The 19,067-nt window shown below is 33.1% G+C and overlaps 1 protein-coding gene across 2 annotated transcripts in view; it reads right to left on the bottom strand.

Moving 5' to 3' along the window:
- Positions 1-19,067, bottom strand: part of DPYD (dihydropyrimidine dehydrogenase) — an 805,636-nt gene that overhangs the window by 586,121 nt on the left and 200,448 nt on the right. For both annotated transcript variants that reach the window (XM_077746119.1, XM_077746120.1), the window contains exon 5: positions 7,074-7,235. In XM_077746119.1, coding sequence (XP_077602245.1) covers positions 7,074-7,235 — 162 coding nt within the window. The remainder of the gene's footprint in view (positions 1-7,073; positions 7,236-19,067) is intronic.

Raw genomic sequence — 19,067 nt, 5'->3', positions numbered from 1 at the left:
ATGAAGGTATTGGCAGAGGAGAAAATAAAAAGGGGCAGAAAATGTAAAGTTCCCTTACAGACACCTATGTCCAAGAAGCTCAGAGATTTCCAATTCAAATGAACCTAAAGAGAGCCACACCAAGACACGTTATAGTTAAAGTTAAAATTATAATTAAAATATACTTAAGTATAGAGAATCTGAAAGGTAGCAAGAAAAAAAACCAAATTGCTACATACAAGGGAAATCCCATGAGAGTATCATAAAATTTCTCAGTAGAAACTTTGTAGGCCAAAAAGATGTGGCATGGCATATTCAAAGTGCTAAGAGGGAAAACTTCCAACTAAGAATACCCTATGCAGCAAGGTTATCATTCAGAGTTTAGACAGAGTTAAAGAGCTTTCTATACAAACAAAAGCTAAAAATGTCTAGCATTACTAAATTGGCCTTATAAAAAATGTTAAAGAAACTTCTCAAGCTGAAAAATATCACACTAATTAATAAGAGGAAAACATACAAAAGTAAAAATCTGACTGGAAAAGGTAAATATATTAAAGGTAGTGGGTGGAACGATCACTTATATAGCTAAAGTACTAAAATTTTTAAAAAAATAATAGCTAATACACAAAATAAAAAGATTAAAATGTGACATTACAACATAAAATCTGCTGAGGAGAGTAAAAAGATAGAGTTTAAAATGCGTTTAAACTTACTTTTCTACAACATAAAATAATTGTAATATACATAGGATGATACATGTGTACCTTAAAATAACCATAAATCAAAAGCACAGAGTAAATACACCAAAGAAAATGAGGAAACAATCTAAATTTAACATTAAAGGAAGTCAACAAATCACAAATGAAGAGAAAAAGAGTAGAAAAGAGACACAGAGAGGGAATACTTAAACAACTTGAACAAAGCAATAAATCAGTAGCAGTGACTACATACCTATCATAATTACTTTAAATGTAAGTAGATCAATTTTTCCAATCAAAAGACATAGAGTAGATGAATGGGTCAAAATAAGATGCATCTTTATACTGCCTATCAGAGATTCACTTCAGAAGTAAGGACACAGATTGTAAGTGAAGTAATAAAAAGAAAAGATATTGCATGGGGGCACCTGAGTGGCTCAGTCTGTTAAATGTATGACTCTTGATTTAGGCTCAGGTTATGATCTCACAGTTCATATCTTCAAGCCCCACATCAAGCTCCATACTCTCATCATTCTCAGTGCAGAGCCTGCTTGGGATTCTCTCTCTCCCTCTCTCTCTGTTCCTCCCCCACTTGCATTCTCTCTCTCTCTCTCAAAAATAAATACATAAACTTAAAAAAAGATATTCCGAAAATGTAAATAAAAAGAAAGCTGGTTTACCTATAGTCATATCAAAAAAAAAAGAAAGAAAGAAAGAAAGAAAGAAAAGAAACATTAGAACAAAGACAAAGAGGGACAAAAGAGGGGCACTACCCAATAATAAAGGAGTCAACTCATTAAAAGGATATAACATTTATAAATATATATGCACCAAACATAGAGCACCAAAATACATAAAGCAAGCACTGACAGTCCTAAAGGAAGAAATCTAAGGCAATAAAATAATCGGGTACTTTAACACCCACTTACATCATTAGATAGATCAATTAAATAGAAAAAAAAAACAGTAAGGAAATATTGGTCTTAAATGACATATTAGGTCAAATGAACTTAATAGATGTATACAAAGCATTCCATCCAAAAGCAGCAAAATACACATTTTTGTCAAATGTACATGGGACATTCTCCAGGATACATCATGTTAGGCCACAATACAAGTCTCAATAAATTAAATAAGACTAAAATCATATCAAGCATCTTTTTGAACCATAATACTATGAAAATAGAAATCAATTACAAGAAGAAAACTGGAAAAAATAGAAACAGATAGAAATTAAATAACATGATACTCTACAACTACTGGGTCATAGAAAAAGCAGTGGAGGAATAAAAAAATACCCAGAGCAAATGAAAACAGAAATATGACATACCAAAATTTATGAAATGCCTTAAAAGTGGTTCTAAGACTGGAGTTCATGGCAATACAGGGCTACCTCAAGAAACAAGAAAAACAAGAAACTCTAGTAGGCAGTTTAATATCATTCGTAAAGAAATTACAAAAATAACGTCATAAAAAACCCAAAGTTATTAGAAGTTCTGTAAGAAAATACTAAATATCATAATGGAAATAAATGAAATAGAGACAAAAAAGGCAATAGAAAAATATTAGTGAAACTAAGATCTGATTTTTTGAAAAGATGAACAAAATTGACAAATCTTTATCTAGACTCACCAAAGAAAAGAGAGGGAACTCAAATAAATGAGTCAGGAATAAAAGAGAAGCTTCAACTGATACCATAGAAATAGCATAAGATCATTAAGACTACTCTGAACAACTGTATGCCAACAAAATGGACAAGCTAGAAGAAATGGATAAATTAACAGAGACTCATACTTTTCTAACACTGAATCATGTAAAAATAGAAAATCTGAACAGACCATTTACTGCTAAGGACACTGAAACCTCCCCATAAACGAAAGTCCAGGACCAGATGGCTTCACTGGTTAATTCTACCAAACATTGAAATCTTTGATACATATCATTCTGAAACTCTTCTACAAAACCTGAAGAGAAGGAAAGTCTTCCAAATTCATTTTAGGAGGGGACCATTACCCTGTTACCTGAACCACACAAGGACACACACAGAGAAAATATTACAGGCTGATACCTATGATGAACACAGATGCAAATATCCTTAACAAAATATTGGCAAATTGAATTCAACTATACATTAAAAAGATCATGCATCATGATCAAATGGGATTTATCTCACAAATGCAAGGATTGTTCAACATCCACATTGATGAGATACACATTAACAAAATGAAAGATTAAAATCATATGATTATCTCAATAAATGCAAAGTATTTGATAAGGTTCCCTGTCTATCTGTGATAAAAATTCTCAAAAAAAAGGTGCATGTAGAAGAAATGTACCTCAACATATTAAAGGTCTCCCTGACAAGCCCACAGCTAACATCATACTGAATGGTGTAAAGCTGAAAGCTTTTCCTCTAACACCAGGAACAGACAAGAATGTTCACTCTTCCCACTTTTATCTAACATAGTATTGGAAATCCTATCCACAGAAATCAGGCAAGAAAGAGAACCAAAAAGCATCCAGACTGGGAAGAAAAAAGCACAACATTTACTATCTGCAGAAGACACAATACTATATATAGAAAACCCTAAAGATTCTAACAAGAAACCATTGGAACTAATAAATGAATCCAGTAAAGTTGCAGGATATAAAATTAATGTAAAAAATATGTTGTTTATATTCACTAATAACAAATTATCAGAAAGAGAAATGAAGAAAACAAACCCATTCAAAACCTATCAAAAAGAATAAAATACCTAAAACTAAATTTAACAAAAGAGGGGAAACACCTGTACATTGAAAATTATAAGACATTAATGAAACGAACTGAAGACACAAACAGAAAGATTTTCATGTTCATGCTTTGAAAGAATGAGTATTGTTAAAATGCTGATATTACCCAAAGCAATCTAGACATTCAATGCAACCTTTATTAAGACTCCAGTGGTATTTTTCACAAAACTAGAATACATAATTCTGAAATTAATACAAAACCACAAAAGACCCCTAATAGCCAAAACAAGCTTGAAGAATAAGTACAAAGCTGGAGGTATCACACTCCCTGATTTCAGGGATTTGTACTATACTACAAAGCTATAGTAATCTAAACAAAATGGTATTGGCATAAAAACAGACACATCTGTCGGATGGAGAACCCCAAAATAAAACCACATACAGCCTTGTCAATAAAATGTGTTGGAAAAACTGTACAGTTACATGCAATAGAATGAAAGTGGACCACTTTCTTATACCATACACAAAAAGTAAACTCAAAATAGGTTAAATAATTGAATATAAGACCCAAAATCATAAAAATACTACAAGAAAACATAGGTTGCAAACGCCTTGACATTGATCTTAATGGTTTCTTTTTTTTAGATCTGTATCCAAAGACAAAGAAAACAAAAGCAAAAATAGAATCAATGAATGAGCAAGAGGCACTACATCAAACTAAAAAACTTCTGCACAGCAAAAAAAAANACAAAAAAAAAAAAAAAAAAAAATCAACAACCAAAAAAATGAAAAAATCAAAATGAAAAAAAAACAAAATGAAAAGACAATCTACTGAATGGGAGAAGATTTTGTAAATCATATATCCGATAAAGTATTAATATCCAAAATATATAAAGCATACACACTGAATTACATAACAACAACAAAAAACCCCCAAACAATCCAATTAAAAAAAAAAAAAGAAAAAAAAGCAGGAGGGCCTGGGTGGCTCAGTCAGTTAAGCATCCAACTCTTGGTTTCAGCCAAGGTCATGATCTAACAGTTCGTGAGTTCAAGACCCATGTCGAACTGTCAGCACTGTCAGCACAGAGCCTGCTTGTGATGCTCTCCCTCCCTCTCTCTCTCTCTCTCTCTCTCTGCCTCTTCCCTGCTCATGCTCACTCTCTCTCTTAAAATAAATAAATAAGCTTTTTAAACAATACAAAAAATATGCAGAGGATCTGAATCTACAAATTTTTCCAAACAAAAAACAAAAAACAATGCAGATGGCCAACAGGCATATGAAAAGATGTTCAGCATCACTAATCATCAATGAAATGAAAATCAAACCACAATGAGATATCACCTTAAACGTGTCAGAAAGGCCATTATCAAAAAGAGAAAAAAATAACACATGTTGACAAGGATGTGTGCACTGTTAGTGGGAATATAAATTGGTGCAACCTTTATGAAAAATATAGGGGATTGTCAAAAATCTAGAAACAGAGCTACCATGTGATCAGACAATTCTATTAGGTACTATCAAAAGAAAAGTCAATTACTAATTCAAATAGATATGTCCCTTATGTGCATTGCATTATTACTTATAACAGCCAAGATATGGAAACAACCTACATGTCCATCAACACATTAGTGGATAAAGAAACCATAACATGTATATACATGGAATATTACTGGCATATAAAAGAATGAACTCTTGTCATTTGTTACAAGATGGATGGATACTGAGAGTATTATGCCAAGTTAAATAAGTCAGATGGAGAAAGATATATACCACATGATTTCACTTACACATGGAATCTAAAACAAAACAAAACAAACAGAACAAAACTTAGACTTACAGATACAGAGCAAACTGGTGCTAAGAGCAAGGGATAGGTGAAGGGGATCAAGAAGTACAAACTTCCAGTTATAAAATATTTAAGTCATGGGATGTGATGTATAGCATGGGGAATATAGTCAATAATACTGCGTTAACTTTATATAGTGACAGATGGTACTAGATTTACCATAATTATCATTTCACAATGTATACAAATGTTGAATCACTATGTTGTACACCTGAAACTGTTATAATAATGTATTTCAATTATACCTCAATTGAAAACAACAAGTGAGAGTTCTCAGAGAAATGCTGTCTCTCTATTATCTAGGTCACCACCAAAGTAACCATATTATTTTAACTCATTTTGTTTTGAAATGCAGTGTTAGGTCATATACATATTGTGTGACCTTTCACTTACTACATCCTTCCAAGCTTGCCTTGTTATAATGAAGAAACAATGAGTCCTCAAAGAAAGATGTGGAAGAATTCAAGTTAATCTTCTCCATCAACTAAGGATTTTCTCCAGTCGTAAAGATCATACCAGACACTGGTCAGATAAGGCTAATGCAATTTTGAATTTGGTAAGAAAAGAAATTAAGTACTGGGGATGAGCACTGGGTGTTATGTGGAAACTAATTTGACAATAAACTATTTGTAAAAAAAAAAAAAAAAGAAAAAAAAAAAGAAATTAAGACAAAAAATTTATTCNGTAAGAAAAGAAATTAAGTACTGGGGATGAGCACTGGGTGTTATGTGGAAACTAATTTGACAATAAAATATTTGTAAAAAAAAAAAAAAAAGAAAAAAAAAAAAGAAATTAAGTCCAATAATTTATTGCAACAACTCACAAACAACAAATTGTTTCTACTCTCTCATTTCCAAGAGCCCTTGATTAGAATTAACTTGTCAGAAAGCAGAGAAGGAGTAACCTTGATTTATTACTAAAAGCAAAGTGAGACTTAAGCTGGAAAGTTATTATAGGAAGGGTCCAAAAAGGAGAAAATATGTTGTGTTGAAGTTGACAAAACCAGATAGGGAAGTCATTAACTAAAAATCTAGTGCTGGCAGGCAGTGAATTTAGCCTTCTAGCTAATGGGCTATAGGGATTATATAATCTTAATCTTACTATAACCTTGATGTAAGCCGATCATTTAAATGATACATGGAAAATGGCCTGGTAGTTGACTCGAAACAGAACACGCCAGAAACCATAAGGTATCCCAAAGAATCAGTCATTTACAAAGGATTCATAAAAGGGAAAGCTATGACTCAAACTAATGTGATAGTGAAAAAATGCTTTCATTTTATTTCCCTATAAATTTGTATTCAAATAACACACCTGCTTCTATTCTAAAAGTCTATAAAATTTAATTTTAAATATTATTATTCAGTGTCAGGGGATTCGAAAATTCCCTAACCTCAATGACTTAAAAAAAAAATCACAAAATAGTGACATATTATTTCAAGCTATAAAGATTAAAGAGAGTTTCAGGAAAAAAGAATCAGGCAAAATAGCCTTTTTATAATGGGGTCTCCCTGCCACATTCCAAAGTAAAGTTAATGAATAAATTTTGGTTTCAGATTCTCTTAATTTATAGAACTTTCAGTCAGAGCATTTTAATAACCTTCTGGGATTACAATTAATTTGACATATGATTGTATGAAATTTAATTTATGTAGTCATTGTTGAATAACAATATTTTTATGGCATAAACACACACTTTGGCTGTGTATCACATTAAAAATATTGACATCAACAAAGCACCAAGGATTAAAGTTACCGGAAGACTTTTGTGCTTTAGGGGTGGGTGAAAAAACAATATGCACAACTTACATACCTCAGTGGCAAACTGCTGCAATCCACCAATATTAATTGGTCCCTCTTCGGTGGCATATAAATTGCATCCACCAACACAAAGATCAGAGGTTGGGCATACCATTCCACAGGTCAGACCAAGTGGGTTGTCAGAAAAAATCATCTTAGCAGCTCCATAATAGTTCTAAATAAATAAATCGATAGATAGATAAACAAACAAATAAATAAATAAAATTTTATTATTTAACGATGTACCTTAAACACCTTGGAAATGTGACCTAATTTTTATTAGACAATGGAAGTGAAGATTAAGACATGTATAAGATACAGAGGTTCCAATACTGTATACCATGAGGACATATCAAGTAATCACTAGCAGAGCACCTAACATACAGGAGTATCCAATGTATGGTGTATTAATAAATGTAAAATTAATCAATTTTGGGAAACTGAAATTTAAAATATAAATGCTTAGGGGCACTTAGGTGTCTCAGTCAGTTAAGCATCAGGCTCAACTTGGTTCACGTCATGATCTTACAATTCATGAGACTGCATCCTGTGGGGCATGAGGGGGAGCTCTTAAGGTGCAGAGATTCTCTTCCAATCTCTCCATCACCCCCACCTGTCTCTTCTCTCTCCCCTCAAAATAAGTAAATAACCATATTTTAAAAATAAATAAATGTTCTATAAATAGTTTTCTTTTTTAAGGCACCCAGCCATACTCTGATAAGAATTATTCTTTTTATGTTTAAAAAAGGTAAGTTAGGTAGGTTGAACAAACTTAAAACCTAAATCTTAAAACTTAAAAAAAAATAAACAAAAAGGTCATCCTCCATTTAACTAAATTAAAAGCATCTAAGAACCTTGTCTGGCTTGTCCAGACTCTGTATTACGACATTCCGTATTGATTATCATCCTTCAATTACATACCATTAACCAAAGATGCAAATAAAACTCATTATACAGGCACTCCTGGACCAGACTTTGACATGTTCATCTTTCATTACTCCTTTATAGACATTGAACTATTATAGAATAAGTCAGAACTGTACTCATTTTATCAAGAGTTTTTAGAACCCAACTGTTCATAAATTGTACAACTATATCATTATTTAGAAAGAATGAATAATTAAATATTTTGCAAGTATTTACTTCTCTACTCAAAAGTAAGAATTGGGCCTCACCAGTATTCCTCAAAACTTTCAAATATGTCAAAAATAAGGATAACTTTAAGAAAATATAAAACTCAAAATAACTCCAAAGAAACATGACAATTAACTGTCATATGTGCTCTGGACAGGGTCCTGGATCCCCTCCCCCCAAGAAGGCACTAGGTAAAAACTAAGGAAATCTGAAGACATTCAGACATTAGTAATAATGTTTCATGAATTGTTAAATGTACTATCCTAATGTCAGATATTAATAACAGAGAAGATAATGGGCAGGTCTATATGGGAATTCTTTGTACTATCTTGACAACTTTTCTGTAAATATAAAACTACTGTAAGCATATGTTTTAAAGAAGAGATGGTAGCATTCACTTTATTGCATGGAGCTAATTTATTTATTTCTCCTTTTGATTTGTTTAAAATATTTTTGAAGGTCTTATAAAACACACACATTGCTTTCATGTCTAACCTTGATCATAAATATAAATTCCTAGAGACTACAGAATACTGATGATGATAAACAACAAAGAATAACCTTAAGTATTTCTTGACTCCTCAGTACAATACCAGCCAGAAGTTGCCAGGTCTTTATTTAATCTTTATCATCATTCATCTTATAAGAGATGTCCAGCACTCAATCAAAAATTTCTAAGCATAGATGAGACAGGATTAAATGCCTGATATCAGTGTAAAAATAAATCAATCATGCAGAGCCACACATCTGATACAGAAATTGGAGTTTGCCGAAAAAGGCTTCACATTAATCTTGATGAAAAATCAAAGAAGAAACAAAATAGAAGACACAAGTAAAAATATAACCAGAATACTGTGATCTCTTTAAAAGAACCAAACTGACATTCCATAACTAAATAAAACATTCAAAAATAGATATTAATGCATGGTTTTAATAGTGTTCATGGTAGTTTAACAATATTTGTCTTATTCAGTGTGTCTCCTTAGCAACCAACAGCAATGTCTAACACATAAGAATTGTTCTTCAATACAGTTTTTTCTGAATACATATAAAAATGTGTTATCAAATTCAAATTATAAATAAGGAAACCGGGGCAGGAAGGGTAAATAATGTTCCAAAGGGTCATAGTACATAGTATGTGGCAGAGCCAGGATTCAAAGCCATATATATGACCACATACACCTAAAGGACCAAGATACACAAGATACACTCTAATATTAAAGAATACTGGTGATTACTTTAAATAGATTATAAAATTTAGTTTCAGTATTATTTTTCAGAAATAGTATGCATCTTGATGTGAAACACAAAAAGCTGTTTTCAGTATAAATTGAAGGGCATGTAGCTAGCTCATTAAGTATGCTTTATAATTTACTAGATGATTTTTTAAAATATTTCCCTTAGTTGTTATCTTTCCATCAATTCAGTGAAAAGTTATTATGAGGTAAAAGTCTTTTTGTCTTAACTCAAGAAATTAATCTGTTTCTTCTTCCAATTTGGTCATATTTAACACTGTCTTTGTGAAAGTCTTTGCTGGTGTCACTGATAGAGGCCAATAGTAAAACACTATCCCACTAAAGTATAATTTTCAAAAGTTAACACAGGATACACTTACACATACAGAAGTAATATGTACCAAAGATTTTACTTGACTCATTAAGAAATAAGGAATCATTAAGATAATGAAGGTGATTCTAGGAGCATTTGAGGCTGACTGAGCTTAAATGCTCAATTTACAATTTTATCTCAGGAATGCAGGGTTGGTTTATCATCTCCCAAATCAACTAATATAATACAGTGCATCAACAGAATAAAAGACAAAAATCACACAATCATCTGAAAAAATGCAGAAAAAGCATTTGACAAAATCCAATACCCATCATGATAAAAACTCGTAACAGACCAGAAAGAACAAGCCACTAATTCACTTTAGAGGTGAATAAAAGACATCCATTTAATAACCATAGCTAACATCTTTATGGTGAAAACTGAATGCTTTCTTAGGATTAGGAAAAATACAAGGATGTGCTTCTATCCAGCACAGTACTAGAGGTTTTATCAAATAATTTGGCAAGTAAAAGAAGTAAAAGCAATTCATACTGGAAAGTAAGAATTAAAACTATTTCTACTTGTAGATGAAGTGATCATGTATACAGAAAATCCTAAAATCCACTAAAAATTATTAGCAATGTAATGCTTAATTTTGTATCAACCTGACTTTGTTATGGAATGCCAACATTAAACATTATTTTGGGGTGTGTCTGTGAAGGCATTTCCATATGAGATTAGGAGATTAGGATATTTAAATTGGTGAATTCCATAAAGTAGACTATCCTCCCTAATTGTCACTCAACTGAGTGGACATGAGCAAGAATATGTATATATATGTATATATACACGTATGTATACACATATATACACATATGTATACATATGTGTATATATATATACATTTCATTTCCAAGGAGAACCCTAATACAGCACTAATAATGACTATTACCAGTTTATAGGACATAAGACCAATATGCAACACTCAATTGCATTTCTACACACAATGTATAAAACAATGACAAAAATGAAATCAAGAAAATAATTCTATTTAATAAGAGAATCAAAATACAAATTAGACTTTATTTGCCAAAAATGTGTGGAACATATGTTCTGAAAATAGAACAATGATGAAAAAAAACTAAAGAAGACCTAAATTAATGGAAAGACAGCCCATGACCCATGATTATGAACTAACAGGCTTATTATTAGGATAATGATACTTCCCAAATTGGTCTACAGCTTCAGTGCAATCCTTGTCAAAATCCTAGCAGATTTCTTTGCAAAAATTGGCAGATTGACTCTCAAATTCGTATGAAAATCCAAGGGAACCAGAATAGGCAAAACAGCCTGGAAAGTTATGAACAAAGTTGGAAGGATCGCATTTCCTGATTTTTAAAACTTATTATGAAGCTGTGGTAATAAAGATATTGTGGCACTGTTGTAATAGTACACATACAAACAAACACAACAGAATTGATAATCTAGATAGAGCCTTAATATTTATGTACAACTGATTTTTTGACAAGAGTTCCAAGAAAGTTCCATAGAGAAAGAATATTCTCCTCAACAAGTGATGTGATAACTGAATATCAATATGCAAAAGGATGAAGTTGATAAATCTCTAAGACCTTGGATTAGGCCATTATTTTTAGATATGACAACAAAAGCACATGCAAAAAAAAAAAAAGAATATATAAAATGCATTTCATCAGAATTTAAAACTTTTATACTACAAAGAACACCACCAAGAAAGTTAAAAGGCAACCCACAGAACAGGAAAAAAATCACATGATAAGAAATGTTCATCTAGACTATATAAAGAACATTTATAACTAATAAAAGACAATCAATTAACAAACAATGGTTAAAAAAAGAATGTTTTATTATAAATAATTCTCCAGAAGTAACAAATGGCCTATAAGCACAAGAATTGTTGCTACACATCACTGTCTTTAAGAGAAATGCTAGTCAAAATAATGAGATACCACTTAGTACTTATTTGGATGGCTACAGTCAAAAAAACATACAATAAAAAATGTTGACAAGGATATGGTGAAATTTCAACAATCATGGTTTTTGACGGGATTGAAAAATAGTGTCTCTGCTTTGCAAAATAGTTTGGCAGTCCCTTGCAAGATTGAAAACAGAGTTACCATACGATTCAGCAATTGTACTCTTTGATGTACACCCAGGAAAATTTACATCTGTCCGTATAATATTTCCTACATTAATGTTCAAAAGTGTTATTCCTAATACCTAAAATGTGGAAACCTAAACACCCACAACAAATGAAGGGCTAAAAAATGTGATATATCCATATAATCAGATCTTATTTAGAAATTAAAAGATACGAAGTAATGATATCTTCTAAAATATAGCTGAACCTTAGAAACATTATGTTAAGTGAAAGAAGCCATTTACTAAAGATCACAAATTATGTTTTCATTTATAGGAAATGTCCAGAGTAGGAAAAACTAAAGAAACAGAAGGCAGACTGGTAGTTGCCTACAGCTGGAGATCTGAGTAAAACTGGAAAATATCTGCTGGCATATTTGGGATCTTTACAAAAATATGCTCAATTTGACTGAGGTGATAGTTACTTTTCTGAACATATACTCACCATCATTGAATAATAGTACACTTTACATTGGCAAATTGTATGAGATATGAATTTTATCTCAATAGAGGTGTGATACTTTTAAAAATACACTTATATGACTGGAAATTATATTGGGTATTTAATAGAGAAATACTTCAATAAAATTGCTAGATTAGATACAAAACTGGGCAGTATCCTGGAGAGCAATAAAATGTAACTCTTGATATTATCTTTTATATAGAACAGAAAAAATCTGCATTTCTACTGCATACAAATGTAAAAGTTAAGATGTCTGAACTCTTTTTTAAAGTTTATATTTTTAAGCAATCTCTGCATCCAATGCAGGACTCAATCTCATGACCCTGAGATCAAGAGTCACACATTCCTCTGACTGACCCAGCCAGGCACCCTTGAGATTTGTTATTATTTTTAATTTTAATTCCAGTATAGTTAACAAAGTTATATTAGTTTCAGGTATACAATTTAGTGATTCAACGATTTCAGATATTACTCAATGTTCATCAAGATAAGTGTACTCTCGTTTCCCTTCACCTATTTCACCCATGCCTCCCCATCTCCCTTCTGATAGCCATCTGTTTGTTCTCTATAGTGAGACTCTATTTTTTATGTCTTTTTTTCTTTGTTCATTTGTTTACTTTCTTAAATTACACATACAAGTGTAATTATATAGCAATTGTCTTTCTCTAACTGGCTTATTTCGCTTAGCATTATACTCTCTAGATCCATCCATTGCAAATGGCAAGATTTCATTACTTTTTATGGTTGAATAATATTCCTGTGTGTGTGTGTCTACCAAATGTTCATCTGTTGATGGACAGTTGGGCTGCTTCAATAATTTGGCTATTATATATAATGCTGCAATAAATATAGGGGTATATATATCCCCTTGAACTAGTGTTTTAGTATTCTTTGGGTAAATACCCAGTACTGTGATTACTGGAACAAATGATAGGGTTTTTTAAAATAATTTTTCATGTTTATTTATTTTTGAGAGAAACAGAGACAGAGCATGAGCAGAGGAGGAACAGAAAAAGAGGGAGACACAGAATCTGAAGCAGGCTCCAGGCTCTGAGCTGTCAGCACAGAGCCTGATGCAGGGCTAGAACTCATGAACCATGAGATCATGGCCTAAGTCAAAATCGGATGCTTAACCAACTGAGCCAGTGAGGCACCCCATGGATCAACCAATAGTTCTATTTTTAATTTTCCGAGGAACCTCAATACTCCATACTTCCACAGTGGCTCCACCAGTTTGCATTCCCATCAACAGTGCACAAAGGTTCCTTTTTCTACACATCCTCATCAACATTTGTTTCTTTGAGTTTCTGATTTTAGTCATTCTAACAGGAGTGGGGTTATATCTCATTATACTTTTGACTTGTATTTCCCTGATGATGAGTGATGTTGAGCATCTTTTCATTTGTTTGTCCACCATCTGGAGAAATGTCTCTTCATCATTTCTGCCCATTTTTAATTGGATTAATTGTATTTTTTGGTGTTCATTTGTAGTTCTTATTTATTTATTTTTCTCCTCCAAGTTTTCATTTAAATTCCAGTTAGTTAACATGCAGTAATATTAGTTTCAGGTACAGAATTTAGTGAATCATCACTTACATATAATACCCTGTGCCCATCACAAGTGTCCTCCTTAATATCCACCACCTATTTAACCCATCTTCCCAACTCCCACCCCTCCAGTAACCATCAGTTTGTTCTTTACAGTTAAGTCTGTTTTTTGATTTGACACTCTTTTCCTGTCTCCCTCTGTTCATATGTTTGCCTCTTAAATTCTACATCTGAGTGAAATGATACAGTATTTGTCTTTCTCTGACTATTTCGCTTAGCATAACACACTCTAGCTCCATCTACATCATGCAAATGGCAAGGTTTCATTCTTTTTAATGGCTGAATAATATTCCACTGCCTATATAAACCACACTTTCTTTCTCCATTCCTTGGCCAATGGACATTTGGGCTCTTCCCGTAATTTGACTATTGTTGATAATGCTGTTTATAAGCAATGGGGTGCGTGTATTCTTTTGAATTACCATTTTTGTATCCTTTGGATAATTACCTAGTAGTGCAATAGCTCCGTTATAGAGTAGTTCTATTTTTAACTTTTTGAGAAACCTCCACACTGTTTTCCAGAGTGGCTGCAGCACTTTGCATTCTCAACAACAGTCTAAGAGGGTTCCCCTTTCTCCACATCTCTTAGCCATTCTGACAGTTGTGAGGTGGTATGTCATTGTAGGTTTGATTTATATTTTCCTGATGATGAATGATATTGAGAATCTTTTCATGTGTCAGTCATCTGTATGTCTTCTTTCTAAAAATGTCTATTCATATCTTCTGCCCATTTTTTAATTGGATTGTTAGTTTTTTGGGTGTGGAGTTTGAAAAGCTCTAAAGACTGACTGTCTTAAAAAATCCTTTGGGGCGCCTGGGTGGCTTAGTCGGTTAAGCGTCCGACTTTCGCTTAGGTCATGATCTCGCGGTTCGTGGGTTCGGGCCCCGCGTCGGGCTCTGTGCTGACTGGCAGCTCGGAGCCTGGAGCCTGTTTCAGTCTGTGACTCCCTCTCTCTCTGACCCTCCCCTGCTCACGCTGTCTCTCTCTCTCCTAGAAATAAAAAAAAAAAAAAAAAGTTCTAAAAAAAAAATCCTATTGCATAATTAGAGTGTCCTAATAATATAAAAACACTATCACAAGAAAAAAATGTCAATTGTAGATTACTTTAAAGGGCACTGGAGGAGAGGACACAGGAAGAACAGAACGTAATTAAAGGACTAAGTGTTCTCCACAACAATACTGATTATCTTATGATCCTCAGATTTAATTTTAAGACTGCATGTAAAATGATGATCCAAGAAGAAAAAAAAGATATGTTTGAAAAAAGCACAACAAATAAAACATTTAAAATTACACTTATGAGGGCACCTGGGTGGCTCAGTTGGTTAAGCATCTGGCTTCAGCTCTGGTCATGATCTCACAATTAGTGAGTTTGAGACCCGTGTTGGGCTCTGAGCTAACAGCTCAGAGCCTGGAGCTTGCTTCAGATTCTGTGTCTCCATCTCCCTGCCCTTGCCCCACTCCTTCTCTGTCTCTCAAAAATAAAATAAACATTAAAAAATATTTTTTAAAAAATTACACTTATGGCTCATGATCTGCTATAGTTGTCAAAGTACGGGGCTTGATCTATCACAGCCTATCACTGACAATAAAACTGTCTAATATTTCTTCAACAATATTATGATTTCAAGTATAGCTCTTACACCAAAATAAAACTGTAGGAGACTATGACATTTAAGAAATACTAAGAATTACTGAATATTTCTTAAATAATCAGCACAACGGGATTTGGAAGAGAGAGAGAGAGAGAGAGAGAGAAGAAAAGGCAAATATATGTTCCATGACATCAAGATGTTTTGGTAGCAGAGTGGAAAGTCACGTCAGGATGAGGTTTAGAATCTGCTTTAAGAAGGCGGCAATCAAAGTGATTCTGAAGTGACAGGACTTAAAGGTGAGAGGGAGTGGCATACAAGCTATGCTGGACTGATGTGAGTGAATAATTTTAAAAGTTCAGAATATGTCTTGGCATAATGGCTTGGAAAACTGGCTACTGTTCATTGACTCGTATGTAAAATGTTGATTAGAAGATATATTTTGAATGTATTTGGACCAAATTATGGAAAATTTTGATGTCCAACCTAAGGGTTTAGTATTTCATTGAAGCTTTTTAATAGAAGGGTGCTGGTATTAAAGGAATAATTGGGAAGATATTGTATAGATGCTGTGAAAACTTTCAGAGAGGCAGTGGAAAAATAGGGAAAGTGAAGAAGAAAACATAATACCTAAAAAAACAAAGGCACTGGCATGTATCACGGAATACACAAACAGGGTTTTAAAAACAGGCTGAGCCAATAGCAAGCAATGATTGAGAAGTCACCTTTGCACTCTACCTCTCACAAATAACTTTGAAGAAATGGTAGAGAACTCTACTGTGTAGGAAGCTGGGTTCTCTGAGTCAAAGTCATTCAGAAAACTGTTAGAAAGGGAACACTTCCTCAATCCTTACCATCGAGAACTCAAGATCAGTATCAATTTTTTTCCCTTATAGAAAGTGGGAAGATTTCTTCAGTTCCCTTTCTAAAGAGGTTTGATTCCTATCTGTGAGCTCTTAAACTTTTCTAAAAGCAAAGGCTATAAAATTTAAATTTAGAAGGGCACTTTAAAGATACCTAAACAGTCTCCTTCCAGAAAATACACAATCCCTTCAACTGGTTTCTTCAGGTTGCTCGATGATTCACAAGCATTTTAGTCTCCAATTGTGTAAGAAAAATGTACAGTGTTATGTTAGGAGGGATAAAAATTAAATATCTGATCTTTTGTGCAGATTTGTTTTCTGTATAAAACATGAGGACTCTTACTCCTTGTTTAAGCAACGGTCGAAAACACAAATGATTTTTGACATTTTGTTGTGTTTATGTCAACACAAAAGAATAGGCGTTAAGTGTTCTCTAGTCCATTAACTTACTCATATTATGTAGGTGTTGAATTTTCTATTACTCATTGGAGTTTTTAAAGCTTGTTAAAAGATACATATGTGCTGTTTTCATGTGTGTTAATTTTAAGACAACTTAAGTTTTATTCTTTGCTTTTTATTTTACAGTTATAGCTTGAAATTGCATTTGCGTCATCTCTCTACAATTTAATGATTTTAAAGTCATTATCAAGGGGTGCCTGGGTGGCTCAGTCGGTTAAGCATCTGACTTAGGCTCAGGTCATGATCTCACGGTTCATGGGTTCGAGCCCCGCGTTGGGCTCTGTGCTGACAGCCAGCTCAGAGCCTGGAGCCTGCTTCAGATTCTGTGTGTGTCTCTCTCTCTGACCCTCCCCTGCTCATGCTGTCTCTCCTTCTTTCTCAGATATAAATAAAACATTAAAAAAAATTAAAGTCATTATCAGGAAACATGAGAAACTCACAAGCCAGCAATCGTCTCATATGTTATAATAAATTTAACCAAGAGTCCTATCATATTTGGGCCTTTATATCATAAAAACATTATCAAAACAGCTGGTGGATTTATTTTAAAGTGTTCTTGCTTTTTCCAATGAGAGTTTTCACAGATGGAAGCACCCTTCCAAGATAAACTCCAATCTGTTGTATTTAAAAACTAGTTGGGAAACTTCAATAAGTTTGCATGTGTGAGAAGGGTGAATTAATATTACTTATATGTCTAGATTGAGCTGTCTAATAGTAAGTGTGCTAATGTACACTAATTTAATACAAAATGTTCCTAATAGCACATACAGAAAGTATAGGCACAGTGATCAAGTTGCCACCATCTCTTAGTAACCAACCCCTGGGTCTTCACACACTTGGCAAAGGAGAGGGGAACCTATTATTAACAGAACACACAAAAATCCTGCACTCACAATACTCACCCTCTTTGGGGACAAATGTGGACAGAATAGGTCCTGAAAACCCTACCTTCACATCTCAGGCATACTAAATTTTAGAAAAGTTTTGCATACTATGATTAGACTTTAGAACTATGAATGAACTTTCATCATAGGTAAACTGAACGTGTAAGGAAAGAATTATTCTTTTTTAAAATTTTTAAAAAACTTTTTAAATGTTTATTTATTTTTGAGAGACAGAGAGAGAGTATGAGCAGGGGAGGAACAGAGAGAGAGGGAGACACAGAATCTGAAGCAGACTCTAGGCTCTGAGCTGACAGCACAGAGCCTGATGCAGGGCTAGAATCCACGAGTTATGAGATCATGACCTGAGCCGAAGTTGGACGCTTAACTGACTGAGCCATCCAGGCTCCCCAGGAAAGAATTATTCTTGTAGAATATATTTTTTTTATCTGATTCTGAGATGCTAACCTAGAAAATACATGTGAACATGCACACAGGTGCACATGTAGGCTTTGGAGCCATGCACTCTGGATTTAAATCCTACTTATATCATACTGGGAGGAAAATGTAGTATCTCTTAACCTCAGTTTCATTACTTGAAAAATGCAGATCATAATTCCTTCTTAATTAATCATATTTACACTAAGCATTCTTTTTAATTTACACAGAGAGCATGCCTAGTGCATTATGTAACAGATCTAGCTAAAAAGGTTTCTTAAAATGTTAATCTTAAGAGTTTAAGAGTTTAAAGTTTATTAAAGAAAACTTATGCTAGGAAATAGAATAAGAAAGACAGCAAGAAAAAAGTAAAAACTAAGCAAAGAAACACTGTCATCAATATATTAATCTATAAAAAGAAATGGCATGAATGAATATAAATGGAGGGAGGATTCTTTATATACCTTATAGAAATGTAAAAATATCACTTCTACTTCTATTTTCTGGACCATATCCACTTTTATCTGTTTAGCTGACTTGAAATGTTATTAACTTTCCCCATGAGCTAGTTAAGAAAATTTATTGTATATGTATAGAAGTATTCCATCATCAAGTATTTTTTGAACATCTACTACATGACACTCTTGGTAAGCACTAGATATACATAAAGAATCAGTATTGTTGCCTCTAGATTGCTCCCATTGAATTAAATAAAATTTTTCATCTATACCAAAAACCTATCCTTTTCATACTTTCTATCATTGTTCAAATGATAATTTCTTTAAAAAGTGTTATTAATATTTCATCCATGTTCCCACTAGAAGCACAACGCCAGACTGTTC

Source organism: Crocuta crocuta, unplaced genomic scaffold (assembly GCF_008692635.1).
Source record: "Crocuta crocuta isolate KB4526 unplaced genomic scaffold, BGI_CrCroc_1.0 scaffold48, whole genome shotgun sequence".
Lineage (NCBI taxonomy): Eukaryota > Metazoa > Chordata > Mammalia > Carnivora > Hyaenidae > Crocuta > Crocuta crocuta.
This window is presented reverse-complemented; position numbering and strand designations above follow the sequence as displayed.